Consider the following 17,991-nt stretch of genomic DNA (forward strand, 5'->3'; position numbering starts at 1 on the left):
GCGCCAAGCCATTACGACTATATAGCACTGGGAAGGGGTCAGAATAAGGATTTGGGATGGGACGGAGGGAAAGGAATGGTGCCTAACCACTTGGACGGTCGGGGATTGAACGCCGACCTGTATGAAGCGAGACCGTCGCTCTACCGTCCAGCCCAAGTGGTTGGGCGAATTAAGATTTCAAAAATTAAGATTTCGAATTAAGATTTCAGCCACACAATTTCTGTGGGTGCGCTTTCCTATTTTCTACGATACAGAGAAAACTAATTTCATGGTAAACACGTGTAAACGTCGTCCGCTCGCGGGACGCCTTATATGGGGTCGCGCACATTAAATTAGTTATTTTTAAAGTATCTTGTAAGTTAGTACTTGTTTAGCGTGGTTTGTGTCATGTGGGTGAGGACGAGGATCCGTGTTGCGTCAGCCGGGGGTCGTAAGTGACCGTCTTATTCACGGTGCTTAAGTGCTCAGGGTTGCCACCATCCTTAGGTCGTATAACGTCATTACCCATAAGTGCCTTGCGTCTGGGGATACACTCTTTTTTTCTATTTTTTTGCGCTTTTTGGGTTTTTTCCTTAACCTAATTTTGGTCTTGTGTTGTTTTCGGTTTTCTCCCTTCTTCTTCTAGTGATTCTTCTCTTGTTTTCCTTCCTCCTGCCATTCCTTAGGTTTTTTTTGCTATTTCCTTGGACCCATTTTCGTGATATTTCTCTCTCTCTTCACTATCTTTCTGTTGCTCTATACCTCTCCTTCCTGTTATCTTTTCCTCCTTCCTCTAGTTCCTTCACCCTCACTTTGGTCACTTTTCTCATATTCTCTTTTCTTTTCTCATATTTTCTCATATAACTTCTTCAGTGCTTCTCTCCACTCCTCTCCTCCATAGTTTCTCAACTGACGAAGATTAAGGCACCACAAGAGGTGGTACGGGCATGAATAACCCGTACGGGTTATTCATGCCCGTACCATGAATAGTACGTACGTACCTGAAATAGTACTATTTCAGGTACGTACCGTACCTGAAATAGTACGGGTATTAGATGTTTGAATATAATCTTTGGTGGCCTAGCATCTTGAACTGTCTCTGAGCCTAGTTTCTCAACCTCTCTTCCATCTTATCTTCCTGTGAGAACCCCTACACCACACCTCACCTCTCAGGAGTGGGGGTATTTAGCACGCATCATATTAAACCTCCTACCGCCCCCTCCTCTTCCTCCCTGAGGCGTGGGGACCCAAGTTTAGGCACCACCACCGCCCCAAGCACCCACCATCCTCTGCCCTCGGGATTGGGAGGCAGGAAGGCACCATTCAAGCAGGGATCAGGCATGTAGGTCACCCAGTAACCCGGTGCCTCTGAATATCTTGTCCCTTGGGATTTCTTGTTCTGTTAATGTGTGTGTGGGTCTTTATCTTTTCTCGTTCTGCGGGTGACTTTGTGTTTTGTTCTGGTGTCTGTGGTGTGGGCGGGTCTGCTGGTGTCTGTGGTGTTGGTGGGTCTGCTTGTGTCTGCTGGTATTGGCACCTCTGCTTGTGTCTGCTAGTATTGGCATATCTGCTTGCGTCTGCTGGTATTGGCACCTCTGCTTGTGTCTGTGGTGTTGGCATCTCTGCTTGTGTCTGCTGGTGTTGGCATCTCTGCTTGTGTCTGCTGGTGTTGGCATCTCTGCTTGGGTCTGTGATGCAAGATCCGTACCTGCCATCACCTCCGCTGCTTAGTAAGGCATAAATCATCTTTCTCCTAACACCCACCCTACCCACTCTACCATGCCCCACCCTACCTACTGCTCTACCATGCCCCACCCTACCCACTCTACCATGCCCCACCCTACCTACTGCTCTACCATGCCCCACCCCGCCCACTGCTCTTGCTTCAATACAGTAATTGTATCGGTGTATTCTTAACACAATTTAAGAAACAGTTGCATTGGGGAGAAATGGGATTGGAGTCACCTGTGAGCCAGAGCGCTGATTTGTTGACTTGATGGGAACATGTTCACGGTGATAGCCAGGCAAGGAATGAATGAATAGTCTTGTGGTTGTCCAGGAAGTAAGGCCAGGAGGGTGGAACCCTTCAAGGCAGGAGGCTGACACAGGCCAGTGAGCCCCGGTCGGGAGCCGGTCGGCCGAGCGGACAGCACGCTGGACTTGTGATCCTGTGGTCCCGGGGTCAATCCCAGGCGCCGGCGAGAAACAATGGGGAGAGTTTCTTTCACCCTATGCCCCTGTTACCTAGCAATAAATAGGTACCTGGGTGTTAGTCAGCTGTCACGGGCTGCTTCCTGGGGGGTGGAGGCCTGGTCGAGGACCGGCCCGCGGGGACACTAAAAAGCCCCGAAATCATCTCAAGATAACCTCAAGAAGCCCCACGAACCTCTTTCTCCGGTATTAAAGGATTTAGGGAAATGACAGGTAGCGCCAGAAAGGGACGGGGGTGTGAGTCGCTCTCCGTGACCCAGACGTCGAGGACAGAGGCAGCCCGTCCAAGAGCTTCGTCTGCTCCACGCCTGAGGGAATTTCTATGCCAATAGTGTCACTACCGGTGAAGGCGCCAGTTTCTTGGTCGTCTTGTTCTTAAGACACGTGCTTATTACAATCAGATTTTTCTTTCATATTCACTTCACTGTTGAAGTCTTGACTTTAGATACCCTTCCCCCCCCCCCACACCCGGTGGCTGAGCGGACAGAACACTGGACGCGTGATCCTGTGGTTGCGGGTTCGATCCCGGGCGCCGGCGAGAAACAATGGGCAGAGTTTCTTTCACCCTGATGCCCCTGTTACTTAGCAGTAAATAGGCACCTGAGAGTTAGTCAGCTGTTACGGGCTGCTTCCTGGGGGTGGAGGCCTGGTCGAGGACCGGGCCGCGAGGGTACTAAGCCCCGAAATCATCTCAAGATAACCCCCCTCTTCATTCCTGAACTATTTCTCCTCAACTTGTGTAGAGTGTTCAGGTGTTTAGACTGGAACAATTGTAGAGTGTTCAGGTGTTTAGACTGGAACAATTGTAGAGTGTTCAGGTGTTTAGACTGGAACAATTAGACCATCCACGTCCACTGATCATACGAAATCACTGAGAAAACCTGGTTTCAAAATTCACTAGGCATTTAGTTGTCCGCTTACGAAACCTGTGCATCTTTCCTGGACCAAAGCGGCTTAATCTGTATTTATGAAATAGTTTATGAACTCGGAAACGCTGAGAGGTCATTCTCGATCCAAGGTTATTATTGATAAAGACAGCCTAGCTCATTTGTTTAGTGAAAGCAAACTAAACCATTATGATTGATGGAAGATGTACAGGCTTCGTGATGAGATGAGTGGGATTGGGTGGTTATAGATAGGAGCTGCCTCGTATGGGCCAATAGGCCTTCTGTAGTTACCTTTGTTCTTATGAGATACAGAGCAGTGTTCCCTGGTGGCGTCACGGGGGTGAGAAGCCTGTCTTCTTGTCCCCGGCAGGTGATGGAAGATGTACAGGCTTCGTGATGAGATACAGAGCAGTGTTCTCTGGTGGCGTCACAGGGGTGAGAAGCCTGTCTTCTTGTCCCCGGCAGGTGATGGAAGATGTACAGGCTTCGTGATGAGATACAGAGCAGTGTTCCCTGGTGGCGTCACGGGGGTGAGAAGCCTGTCTTCTTGTCCCCGGCAGGTGATACTAACGAGGGAGGCTGGCAGCGCTGTGTCGAGTTTCTTGTAGAGTGTGACATTGATTAAGGGTGAACAAGGAGCGTCATGGCGCCAACGCCATCTGTTGACAGGCGTCGCCTCTCTGTCATACTGCCAGCCTGTCTACCGATTTGATATTTTAAAATTATTCACCACGATCTTTTTTGTCTCTCATTCTTGCATTTCACTCTTTATCGCCTGGTATTCATGCGGTTTTGTATTTTTTTTTAAAGTAAACACGACATTTTATTTCTACAAAGAACTCTAATACCTTAAGCGTTTAAAAGAATGACAGCAGGTGTCATCTCTGTTTCATCAAGTGCCCAACGTATCAGTAAAATATAGACTTACTCGTGCGATTGATAAGTCTGGTTTTGTACTTTGTGTTACGTTAAAAGATATGGTTCGATGCGTGTTTCATGAAGTGACATCTCGTACTGAAAACACAAAACCCAATTTTACCACAGCCTAACTAACAGTATACATCAACACACTATATAATTTTAATATTTATTTGAGAAAATACAATATTCTGTTAAATGAAAGATTGATTCGTTCAGTAAGATACGGATATATATATATATATATATATATATATATATATATATATATATATATATATATATATATATATATATATATATATATATATATATACACATTGGTTGATACAATGAGTGCTTAAAGGTTATGGATCTCTTGGAGCTGCTCCTCTTCCGAACAGGAGCCGCAGCAAGCGTTTCCCCTCTGGATCGCCACACTGAGGCGCTGAAACAAGAAACTGGCAGCTCTTGGGTCTCTGGTGATGTCAACCAGCTTGGAACCCAATTCTTTGAGAAATCCCAAGGCACTCCTACCCAAGGAGCCATGCCTCTCAGACGTTATGGGAACAAAGGTGTATTAACCTTCCAATCGTCTCTATTTGACTGATTTTGCTATTTCTGTGTTGTTGGCCGCCCCACCTGCTTGATCAACACCCAGGTGTATGTACTCATCTAGTTGTGCTCTGGCTCTTTGGTCCCGCCTCTCGACTGTCAATCAACTGGTGTACAGATTCTGGAACCTATATTGGGCTCTTATCTTCATTTGAAACTGTGTGTGGAGTCTGCCGCCATAGGTGTCAGCCAGGGTGAATACACACGTGTACTCCCACACCAGCTGTATGTCCCCTCTTCCAGGTGTATATATTTGATGTGTATACATAACACAAACATCCGGGAGACATCTCCCGTCACGCAGGGTGCAGTCGCATCTCCACAGATCTCCAGTATCAGCTCTTGATGCTGGTAATGGCTCAAAAGGGCCACCACTTACGGGCTATTCATGCCCGTGCCACCTTTTGGGTGGCTTAATCTTTATCAATCAATCGTCAATCATAACACAAACATCTGTTGCATGCCGGGTAACAATTTATGACCTATTGATAATTTTTGCACATGTTATATGTAACTTGTGTTTAATTGATCTTCCCAGACGTGTTAGCATGTGTGTGATAGACGTGTTAGCATCTTTATAACTGTGTTAAGTGTATAATTGATGAACGTTGCTCATGGTGAGTGATATTCCTAGTGCGATGCGGTTGATTGATGAAGATTAAGCCACCCAAGAGGTGGCACGGGCATGAATAGCCCGTAAGTGGTGCAGTTTAATGGGCCACGTTAGGTGGACCACGTCAACTCAATTTTTAATTAACCAAGAATTGTACCACTTACGGGCTATTCATGCCCGTGCCACCTCTCGGGTGGCCCAATCTTTATCAATCAATCACCAAGAATTCATTTCCATTTTGCTCCATTGTGTTGTTTCAGATCTTCCAGTGTGAGGATAGATGATAAAAAAGTTATTAAAGGGGTAGAAGAAAAATCAAGTACATATTCAAGAAACTCTTTTTATTTCATGTTTCAAGACACCGAGGAAACAGGATGTACATATTAGTGGAAGACTGCTAGTCTTCCCTTTACAGATTAGTGCAGTGATGGACATGGTGGAGAGTAGACGTGCAGGGCCCAGATTCATGAAAGCAGTTACGCAAGTACTTACGAACGTGTACATTTTTCCTCAGTCTTTGACGGCTTTGGTTACATTTATTTAAACAGTTTACAAACATGAAAACTTCCCATTCAACTGTTGTTATTGTTATAAACAGCCTCCTGGTGCTTCGGAGCTCATTAACTGTTTAATAATTGTAAACAAAGCTGCCAAAGATTGAGAAAAGATGTACAGGTTCGTAAGTGCTTTCGTGAATCTGGCCCCAGGGCTCCAGTGCTCTGATATCAACACCTGGCTCCAAGGGAAGGATAACAGCGAAACCTGGAACCTTTACACACTCGATAACTAGAGAAGATTGCCATTGGACGGACTCCCTGCCTCTAGTGATCACAAACATGTGATTGCTTGTTATGTCGGTCGCGTCCAAACAGCTCATTCGTCTGCGTGCAAATGACAACGTGTTTGGCCTTGCCTTCCCACGTCCAACACTCGCCCAAAGGCTTACAGTTATTGGACTTTGATCTATCCTCCACCACGTCCAGTTGAAACAGCCATATCACAGTCTGACTAGGTCACACATTCATACTCTACATTCTAGGCCATTATATGTACACAACGGAAGGACTCTTCCTTTGGTCTTACTTAAGCTACTGAGACACCATAATTGGCAGTAACAGTGAACCCAATTAACAGAGACCACTTAAGACTAAGTGACGACAGGTCTAAGACCCCAGTTATCAGTAATCATAGTTAACATAACCAACAGCTAACAGGGCCACAGGTAACAGTGCCACAGCTAACAGGAACCACAGCTAACAGGAACCACAGCTAACAGGGGCCACAGCTAACAGAGCGAACCATAAACAGGATCTGGTCAGTATCATCTTTCAACAACCTTGTAATTCTTACAAACGAGTTTCTTTGGCCGTTGAGCATTATTATTTGTGTTAGTACTACAATTACAGGACCACATAGATAAAGTAAATATAGTAATATTTTCTATATAAATCAGAATGCCACGTGTATTTTGTATATATACAGTATATAATCTTTTATATTACAATGTGGGCGTGGGACACCACTCCTCAAACCTTCAAGACTTTCTATATAATTAACACAAGTCTTCAGTAATAAGGAAAAATAAAGGCAGCAGGAATTCTTTAGCCTAAATGCTGAAGACATTATAGCAAACACGATTGAATTCAAGATTGACACCACAATTAAACCTAATTCTGACCAGTAGTGGTTTGAACTAAATTTATCAAATTTACAGAATGTATACAATTATACATTCAATTATATTCAATATACACATATAATGTATTAAATTATACATTTATCGTGGATAAATGAAACGGGAGAATAGGATTGATAGGATTACTATATAGTCCTTCAGATTTAGGCTCACAATAAACTCATATAAGTAGGCTACTTTTGCTACTACTAGAGATATAGACTCATACAACCTTTGGGGGTAATACACGGCATACATTATATATAATATATAATGATAAAAAATGTGACAGTGTCAGACCACGGAGGAAGAATTGAAACAGGAATTTCCTTAAGTACTTTCGCATATTAATACATCTTCAGAAAGAATGTATTAATATACAAAAGTACTTAAGAAAATTCCTGTTTCAATTCTTCCTCTGTGGTCTGACACTGTCATATATATATATATATTGTGGATACATAAACAAACTCGTATTTAAAGACAAAAACAAAATACATATATACAGTAACTCCACTTGGAGAGGGGTTGGGTCTATGGGGTTATGGAAGAATAATAATGGCGGTTAAATCTTTTTATGGCACTCTTTTTGTGCCAACCCTCGGCACTTTGAACCCTCCTTCCCCCCCCCCTCTCTCTCTCTCCCTCGCCTGTGGCCACACTAGTGCTCTACCCACACTCCCTCTGCTCTCTCTCTCTCTACCAACCCTCCATATGATACACAGACATGTAAGGCTACAGGTATTTACAAGGCCCCATTGGAGAGAAAAAGACAGGTTTTATGGACTTTTGGGTATCGACTGAAGTTTGCAAGGCAGACAGCTATTGTTCTATGAGAGAGAGAGAGAGAGAGAGAGAGAGAGAGAGAGAGAGAGAGAGAGAGAGAGAGAGAGAGAGAGAGAGAGAGAGAGAGAGAGAGAGAGAGAGAGAGAGAGAGAGAGAGAGAGAGAGAGAGAAAGAGAGTTAAATGTTATGTTAAAGTTAACATAACATTGTTATGTTAACTTTAAACTGACACTGCTGCAAGTACCTTGAATTGACTCCATTAATACCAACACATCAGTAGTGAGAAAAGGTTGCCGCTAAACATAAATTACATGTATATAAAAAATAGGCAATGAATAAGACATGAGCAGAATCTAATATTGAAATCTCACTGGAAACATGATCCAGCCAACTATTTGGCCGTACAAAACACAACTTGGCTCACAAATTCGCATCAAGACACTACAACAATTGTTCAGCATGTGTCCATGTGTCAAGGGCTTCATGTGTCACAAGCAACTGAACTTTACAACTTGTTTACAACCGGTTGTAAGACCAATCACAACCTCAATCGGTCCTTTCCTCTAACACGTCTCAGTCTTTTTACGGAATCGACCAATCAGTATGCCTGGTTACCTGGATGATACCTGGTTGATGGGGTTCTGGGAGTTTTTCTACTCCCCAAGCCCTGCCCGAGGCCAGGCTCGACTTGTGAGAGCTTGGTCCACCAGGCTGTTGCTTGGAGCGGCCCGCAGGCCCACATATACCTGGTTGATGGGGTTCTGGGAGTTCTTCTACTCCCCAAGCCCTGCCCGAGGCCAGGCTCGACTTGTGAGAGCTTGGTCCACCAGGCTGTTGCTTGGAGCGGCCCCGCAGGCCCACATACCCACCACAGCCCGGCTGATCCGGAACTTCTTAGAAAACCGTCCAGTTTTCTCTCGAAGATGTCCACGTGTTATTAAAATTCAACACCGGAATATTGACATTTGTAAAGCACAGGCCTCGAGAGGCTAGGTGGGTTGGTTGGGTTTGTGCGTTTTTACACATAAGAGACCAGGCTGGATATTAGCCTCCCAGATAATATTAATAATAAAATGATAATATTGAAATAAAATGAATATTGAAATAATATTCATGGGAAATGAATTACAAACTAATTGCACAAGTGAACTGTAACGATTCCGTAATGAGGGATTACGCTTGTAACAAAAATAATGTAACACCCAGCTTTATATATATATATAATCCCAATAGTCACTTTACTGTAATACTATTTTCTTGACACCTATGTAAATTTAAAATAAAACAATAACAGGATTGAAAAACTGTATTTTAGTTAGTCATTCATGTATTTCTATTAATTGTTACCGTTCCTAGTTTCACACGGGATTGTGTGAAGAAAATAGTATTGTAGTAAAGTGACAATTGGGCCACCCTGTATGTGTATATAATCACGAAACGCAAAATGATTAAGGCACATGTATACATCCAACCAGCAGATATATCAACATCTAGTATATCGTGTGTGTGTGTGACAGATATAACCACACTTATACATAAATCATTCCTGTCATCCCTGGAGAGTTTCCGAGCAGCGTAATACACTCAATGAAGTGTGTAACTTCACACCAAATGTGTAACTAAGTGTGTGGTTACACACTTGGATGAACATCAAACCTCACCACATAACCCTCCACACACATATTGCCACTATACATAAACCCTCTACTACTCCTGCAAGTTCTGCAACTGGAACACCCATTCCACACACCTCTATTTAGGGAAAAGGACACCTACATGGAAAGACAAAACATACCCCCCGTCCCTCTCCCTAGAAATAAATTACATTTTACGACACCATGCTCTCGATATCTTGGGTGTGTTTTGAAGGTGGGAGGAGAACCAGCGACGACGAGGCGAAGCTCCTGTGACCAGCTCATCAAGATGTAGATGAGACCACGAGAGAGTGAGGGTGTCGGGCAGACTTGGTGCTGGGTGAGCGATGCTTGACAGTTTTTTAGCGCTTCACCTGTGCTAATATTGAACTAAGGTGTCGTCATCTCGAGAGAAGAAACGTGAGATTCACTGCCTTTCAGTAAATTCAATTTGCTCAACTCTGTTTATGTTAGCTCCCGCCTTGGTTACTGAGGATATAGTCCATATATCTTGCTGTGGAAACCTGAGGTGGTGTGACTCGAAGCCTCATCTCGTAAAGAGCCATGATAATCCCATAATTTACAGGCTATTCACCACTTTTTATATGCTGATCTGTGTGTAAAATCTACACCTCTGACTGCATCACATCGAGGGCCATTCCACTAGCATCACAAACACACTTCAGCTTGATGTAAAAGGCTAAAATATAGCATGGCTACCTCCCGTCTGGTCATTCTGGAAACACAAAATTGGAACTGTAGGCCCTGGTCTTGGCCAGGTGAAACTTTGGGCCCATTGGCGTACCTTAAAGGTTACCTTGCAATGATTTCGGGGCTTAGCGTCCCCGCGGCCCGGTCCTCGACTAGGCCTCCTCATTGCTGGACTGATCAACGGCTTTTTTTTATTAATACATTAGGTGCATATGCATTTGTGCAGCTACCCTAGATTATATGAAGGAGGATACAGTCTGTTAAAAAGCTAGCTACATGATGCTAAAAAATCCCCATCACGCAGGATGGTTAGTCATACAGAGGCATATGATCAGTAGTCTGCACTGGCAGGATGCCGCTGCTGGCAGCCTGACCTATGAATCACAGCCTGGTTGATCAGGTATCCTATGGAGGTGTTTATCAAGTTCTCTCTTGAACATTATACAGGTGGCGTGCCCTTACAATGGGCCTTACAGCCCCACAATGGGCTTCATCGCCTTCATGAGCAGGAAGTTGGCTATTATCACCAGTGTCACGTGCTTGGTGCCACCCAGCAGCTGGTCCCCCTCACCAGCCTCTCCATGCTCCTACACTCCCCTCACCAGCCTCTCCATGCTCCTACACTCCCCTCACCAGCCTCTCCATGCTCCAGTGCCTCCATGCTACTACACTCCCCTCGGCAGCCTCTCCATGCTCCTACACTCCCCTCACCAGCCTCTCCATGCTCCTACACTCCCCTCACCAGCCTCTCCATGCTCCAGTGCCTCCATGCTACTACACTCCCCTCGGCAGCCTCTCCATGCTCCTACACTCCCCTCACCAGCCTCTCCATGCTCGTACACTCCCCTCACCAGCCTCTCCATGCTCCAGTGCCTCCATGCTCCTACACTCCCCTCGGCAGCCTCTCCATGCTCCTACACTCCCCCTCACCAGCCTCTCCATGCTCCAGTGCCTCCATGCTGCTACACTCCCCTCGGCAGCCTCTCCATGCTCCTACACTCCCCTCACCAGCCTCTCCATGCTCCTACACTCCCCTCACCAGCCTCTCCATGCTCCTACACTCCCCTCACCAGCCTCTCCATGCTCCTACACTCCTCTCACCAGCCTCTCCATGCTCCTACACTCCCCTCACCAGTCTTTCTCCATGCTGCTACACTCCTCCTCACTTCATTTGACTTTTAAGCAGTGTTCCCGTGCTCGCTAGCAAAAATATATAGTTTGTTGATACAGAGCACATCCTCTCACACAAAACTAAAAAGCACGAAGGCTTACCGTACTAAACCCCCAGCATTAAGCCAACAGCAACAATATACACAGCTAGTTTCTCTCTTCCTCGGACTTGCTAAAGAACAAAATATTTGATACAAATTCTCGGCACTCAACTATATTTACCCAAAATATAAACAAGTCTATCTTCGCCCTCATAAACTTAAGGTGATAATTGCTATACAGGTGGAAGAGGAGGGTGGTGGGTGGGGTGTCACACGACGGGGAAGGTAGAGTAGTACCGGAGGACAATGGTTGTAAAGATTGACGCCAGAGCGGAAAGGATGCGGTCAGCCGGTCTGTTGGTCACCGCCTGGCTGTTGTCGACGTCCACGGGAACTTGTGTCTGCTGGAACGTCTCGTCCGTGCCCTTCGACAGTGACTCCGACTCTGGCTGCCACGACGCGTCCACCTCGGGTTCGGTCGGTAGTTCTGTGGAGGGTTCCATCACTGGCTCCTCTGTGGTGGTGGGTGGCTCGGTGCTGGTTGTCGTCGTAGGAGGCGGTGTGGTGGTGGTAGTGGTAGTTGTGGTAGTGGTAGTTGTGGTAGTAGTAGTGGTCAGTTCGTAGAGAATGTCAGTAACTGCCGGCATATCGATATCAGTGCCGTTCTCGATATGATAATATCGCTTGTAGACGGCGGCCACGGACACCACTGCCTCGTGGATGTGTAGAGAAACGATGCTGCGCGTCTGTTGGCTGTTGTCAGCATAATAGGCCGTCAGAGTGCCAGTGTAAGGGGCCTCGAAGTGCCTCACTTTCCCCATTAAGTCCACCTCAACGCCGACGCCGGCAGGAAGGTCGTGAACCAGAGTGATGGTGCCAATGCGGGCTAAGTTGTTGTTAATCCCCCACATGAGGGAGAGAGGGGTGTCCGGAGACGGCATGGCCACTGGTGCCTCTTCAGGGCTGGTGATAATGGCCCTGAGAGCCGTGACAGTGCCCTTGACACGTCCCCAGTACTGTTTCTCATGAGCCTCATACGTCACCAGCTGCGACACCTCCTGGTCCTCCTCCGCGGGGTTCTCCAGAGTCACCACTTTTAGCAAGATGTCGCTCGACTCCACCGTCTGGCGAGAATTATCCAAGACGATGTTATCGAGCGCGTAACTTAGCGGCTCTTCCTCCACCACGATATACGCCTTCTCCACACGTCTTATGGCGTTCCCGTCGAGCATAAAGGCTCTGCGATCCCTTTGTCCAGGCCCCACATGCCCCGCCACCAGGGCAGCGTCGGGGCTGGAGTCCACAGGAGCCACTGCCAGCATCATATCTGGAGACAAGATGGCGTTGTTGGGCTTAGCGGTGTGTTTATCCCAAGGGTACAAGTGTATCCGCGCAGATCCGTTAAGTGAGACGAGGACGTCAAACCTATCCAGCATGTGCACCCTCTTCAGGAAGGGGACGGCGCAGATGTTGTCGTGTCCAAGTGAGCCGGGGATGAGGGTGCCCCTGTGCCTGCCCCGGCACCAGTAAGGCCCTTCGGGGCTGCTCTGGCTGACGGGAACTGCGTACTCTGGCAGCTTCTCTGTGCCCGTGACCCAGGCCAGGGTGGACGAGGTGATTTTGGTCACTCCCCCAACACGCCACAGACGCGCCATGTCCACCGCGCCCTTACATCTCCCGCACGCCACAGCCGCCACCAACGCCAACCTGAAACACAAACACAAATCTTAATACAACTCTGTAAGCACCTTATATTAGTAGTAGTAGTAGGCAAAGCCTACCCTGGTTTTGCGCCCTGGTGAAGCCACTCCTGACCGACAACCAGAGCGCAACTCCATAGTCCCTGGGCCTGATGGATGCCTACTACTAGTAGTAGGCATCCATCAGTCTCAGGATGGATACCCTATATTAGTAACAAGGTAAACCAATAATTTGAATATTTCCTGGTAGATCCATTGCAGGGTTTACTACGACAACTCTGGCAACCCAACAGCATTCAGTTGCCTCTCAGCTCCCTCACATATAATAGCTGTGTGCATCAATCATCTATGACATGTATTTTGTGATAAACTTGCTTGTATAATAATGGATTACGGGCTTACCATAGCCCGTGCTGCACAGGGGAGTTACTCCCGAGGAGCTGACTCTAAAACAACACTAACAAAGCTAGGCGCAGATATGATAATATTATGACAGAGTTTATTTCATGGATGGTTGTTCGCTCGAAAGCTTTTGTACATTAGAACCGTATAAACTGGAGGACTCTCACGTCGTAAGACCTGGCTATATTTAATCGTACTACGAGTTAAAAATGGAAGCAGGCAGTGCCGCCACACTCAGGTGCGCCTGGCGTTGCTTACACAAGGGAGGGAAGGAGGGTTAAAGAGTGCAATGGAACAAGAGTGACAGACACTCGCGGATACATCAATGTTCCAGCAACCCAAGCTCTCCAGGCACATCTCATACCCGCCCCCCGTCCCTCCATCGTAAATCTAAACCCGCCTCCGAGGAAAACAAAACCCGGCATAAATTTTTGTGTTATTACATTCCGAAGCGGAGTGAAGCGAGGTAGAGGAGGCAGTTAGTACTCCTCCGGAGGCCGTATATCTGTCAGGCGGTGACACGCTGTCCCTCCCGTCACCCTCCAGTCCCTGTGACGTCTTGCGAGCTTCCAGGGGCGTGCTTCTTTCTCTTGAGCCTTAAAGGATTCTCTCTCTTTGTATCCACCTATCTTAGCTGAGTTCTTCTACTCCCACAGCCTGACCAGTTGCCAGGCTTTTCTGGTGAAAACTTGATTGGTGAGACTGTTGCTTGCAGGAGCCCTGAGGGCTATATAGTCAATATAAGGTGGTTGACAATCGACTTGAGAATAGTCCAGGACGGACCGAAACGTCGTCGTCCCCTCACCTTCTAGTGTGTGGTTTGGTCAACATACTTTAGCCACGTTATTGTGATTCAGACGTCTGCATAAGGTTGCTGACCTTGCATTTCCTCGTATAAGTACCTGCTGGATGGAGTTCTGGGAGTTCTTCTACTCCCCAAGGAGTTCTGGGAGTTCTTCTACTCCCCAAGGAGTTCTGGGAGTTCTTCTACTCCCCAAGGAGTTCTGGGAGTTCTTCTACTCCCCAAGGAGTTCTGGGAGTTCTTCTACTCCCCAAGGAGTTCTGTGTGTTCTTCTACTCCCCAAGGAGTTCTGTGTGTTCTTCTACTCCCCAAGGAGTTCTGGGAGTTCTTCTACTCCCCAAGGAGTTCTGGGAGTTCTTCTACTCCCCAAGGAGTTCTGGGAGTTCTTCTACTCCCCAAGGAGTTCTGGGAGTTCTTCTACTCCCCAAGGAGTTCTGGGAGTTCTTCTACTCCCCAAGGAGTTCTGGGAGTTCTTCTACTCCCCAAGGAGTTCTGTGTGTTCTTCTACTCCCCAAGGAGTTCTGGGAGTTCTTCTACTCCCCAAGGAGTTCTGTGTGTTCTTCTACTCCCCAAGGCCTCGGGCTTGTGAGAGTTCTTGACGTTGTGAGTGTACTCCCACAGCGTATCCTGGGACCAGGACATACACACATACAGCCCTGGTCAGCCTCACCTGGTCATACCCTCCCCACTTATGGCTTGTGGGCCCCATAAACTCCCCCCTCACCTCCTCCCCTGGGTGACTGTATGGCTTCCAGAACCTGGTGATGGTGTTCCAGAACCTGGTGATGGTGTTCCAGAACCTGGTGATGGTGTTCCAGAACCTGGTGATGGTGTTCCAGAACCTGGTGATGGTGTTCCAGAACCTGGTGATGGTGTTCCAGAACCTGGTGATGGTGTTCCAGAACCTGGTGATGGTGTTCCAGAACCTGGTGAGGGTGTTCCAGAACCTGGTGATGGTGTTCCAGAACCTGGTGATGGTGCACACCTTCCTGTGCTGTCACCACCCTCGGCCTCAGAGCTTGCCTGTTGGTGACCAGCCTCCTCCCAGGCCAGGCTGCGGGAGTTATCTTGAGATATCTTGAGATGATTTCGGGGCTTTTAGTGTCCCCGCGGCCCGGTCCTCGACCAGGCCTCCACCCCCAGGAAGCAGCCCGTGACAGCTGACTAACATCCAGGTACCTATTTACTGCTAGGTAACAGGGGCATAGGGTGAAAAAAAACTCTGCCCATTGTTTCTCGCCGGCGCCTGGGATCGAACCCAGGACCACAGGATCACAAATCCAGCGTGCTGTCCGCTCGGCCGACCGGCTCCCCCGGAGTAGCCTACGTTAATAAGCAATGGATTGCCATAAACTAGAATAAATTTGAATGCATATTTTATTTAAAGTGTGGATTTAAATGAATATATTAATTAAAATCCACACCTGGTGTAGTACAAATGGAAAAATTCGTAAATCAAAAGGTATGCTACAATGCTAGTACCACAGACCCGAAAGATTTAAATTGATGAGAAAATCTCATACGACAGGGGCCTCGTAGCCTGGTGGATAGCGCGCAGGACTCGTAATTCTGTGGCGCGGGTTCGATTCCCGCACGAGGCAGAAACAAATGGGCAAAGTTTCTTTCACCCTGAATGCCCCTGTTACCTAGCAGTAAATAGGTACCTGGGTGTTAGTCAGCTGTCACGGGCTGCTTCCTGGGGGTGGAGGCCTGGTCAAGGACCGGGCCGCGGGGACACTAAAGCCCCGAAATCAACTCAAGATAACCTCAAGATAAGACACTACAAGAGAAAGAAGGACCAGAGGAAATATGATAAGGAGGGAGGGGGAGCCAGGCAGATGTTGGAAACATAAATGAACTAGAGACATGTGAGGAAATACTGGTATAAAGAGAAGGCGGTGAAGAAGAGGCACATGTAGGCATGGAAACACATGCGGTTGTACCAATCTCCCGCCATGATTACGGGCTATTCATGCCCGTGCCGTATACTCGCCTTAAGCAAGGCTTAAGGCGAGTATACTTAGCCTTGATGATTATTTTCCAGTACAAGAGTAAACTCAAGTGTAAATACACCGGGGGGGGGGGGTATGTATATATTTCTTGTATTTATCGACTGGACAGATTAAATATAAGGTGTTATCTCCAGCAGGCCGCCGCTAACAGATATCAATTAGTGGATATCTGTTGTGCACGCAGCCACGATAAACGGCCGACCTCTTGTTTACAACTACCAACATAGGTTTACCTTCGACAATCATAATCACACACTGACTAATGTGAGTTAGATTAACGGTGGTGAGGACTCATAAACACCCTTTAGAACACGAAACAAAAAAAATAGCAGCAATATCCACGATGAAGGGCTGTTGTTGTTTAAAATTTGCTACTTGGAACAAAAAGTTCCAAGTAGCACGGGCTATGGTGAGCCCGTTGTGGACTTACCTGGCACAGGAGCGGGGCTGTAACTTGTCTCTGGGGGGAAAGCGGTAATCCATTACGACTGTATAGCACTTGGAAAGGGTCAGGATAAGGATTTGGGATGGGACGGTGGAAAAGGAATGGTGTCCAACCACTTGCACGATCGGGGATTGAACGCCGAAATGCATGAAAAGACTGGGAGCCTGGTACTCCCTGCCTCGTTCGCCGTGCGTAATATTTCAGTGTGTTGCGGGCAGCCTGCACTTTTCTGGTTATCTGATCAAGGAATCTGTAGGAGAACGCCTGGGGAAAGGTTTCGTGTTAAGCAACCGCATGCTACCATCCCTATATCTCCATCTCTCTGCCTCTGTCTCTCTGCCTCTCTCTCTCTCTCTCTGTCTCTCTCTCTCTCTCTGTCTCTCTCTCTCTCTCTCTCTCTCTCTCTCTCTCTCTCTCTCTCTCTCTCTCTCTCTCTCTCTCTCTCTCTCTCTCTCTCTCTCTCTCTCTCTCTCTCTCTCTCTCTCTCTCTCTCTCTCTCTCTCTCTGTCTCTCTCTCTGTCTCTCTCTCTGTCTCTCTCTCTCTCTCTCTCTCTCTCTCTCTCTCTCTCTCTCTCTCTCTCTCTCTCTCTCTCTCTGTCTCTCTCTCTCTCTCTCTCTCTCTCTCTCTCTCTCTCTCTCTCTCTCTCTCTCTGTCTCTCTCTCTCTCTCTCTCTCTCTCTCTCTCTCTCTCTCTCTCTCTCTCTCTCTCTCTCTCTCTCTCTCTCTCTCTCTCTCTCTCTCTCTCTCTCTCTCTCTCTCTGGCAAACCTTGCTTAAATCCCCTGTAACCTCAGCATGAAATATGGCATATTAGCCCAGCAAGTTATTAATCGTATCCGCCCTACACATCTTCCTTAAGCCACGAACACTAGGCTGTGAGTTATATTACATCCATCTTGCGGGTAGTCCTTAATATACAGGCGGGGGAAGTTACTGTTGAACAGTGCAACTGCACCTCCAGGATCATCACTATCACCAGCCACCTGCACCCCAGGATCATCACTATCACCAGCCACTTGCACCCCAGGATCATCACTATCACCAGCCACCTGCACCCCAGGATCATCACTATCACCAGCCACTTGCACCCATGATCACTATCACCAGCCACCTACACCCAGGATCATCACTATCACCAGCCACCTACACCCAGGATCATCACTATCACCAGCCACCTACACCCCAGGATCATCACTATCACCAGCCACCTACACCCCAGGATCATCACTATCACCAGCCGCCTGCACCCCAGGATCATCACTATCACCAGCCGCCTACACCCCAGGATCATCACTATCACCAGCCACCTGCACCCCAGGATCATCACTATCACCAGCCGCCTACACCCCAGGATCATCACTATCACCAGCCGCCTACACCCCAGGATCATCACTATCACCAGCCACCTGCAC

The 17,991-nt window shown here is 47.4% G+C and overlaps 1 protein-coding gene across 1 annotated transcript in view; it reads right to left on the reverse strand.

Annotated features, from left to right (window-relative positions):
• Nucleotides 1–5,524: 5,524 nt before the first annotated feature.
• The window catches only part of LOC123769185 (protein unzipped), a 37,266-nt gene continuing 24,799 nt past the window's right edge, over nt 5,525–17,991 (reverse strand). The window contains exons 2-3 of the mRNA XM_045760200.2: nt 10,864–12,926; nt 5,525–10,583 (exon numbers count right to left, since the gene is read on the reverse strand). Coding sequence (XP_045616156.1) covers nt 11,489–12,926 — 1,438 coding nt within the window. The 3' untranslated portion in view covers nt 5,525–10,583; nt 10,864–11,488. The remainder of the gene's footprint in view (nt 10,584–10,863; nt 12,927–17,991) is intronic.

Source organism: Procambarus clarkii, chromosome 66 (genome assembly GCF_040958095.1).
Source record: "Procambarus clarkii isolate CNS0578487 chromosome 66, FALCON_Pclarkii_2.0, whole genome shotgun sequence".
NCBI classification, from domain to species: domain Eukaryota; kingdom Metazoa; phylum Arthropoda; class Malacostraca; order Decapoda; family Cambaridae; genus Procambarus; species Procambarus clarkii.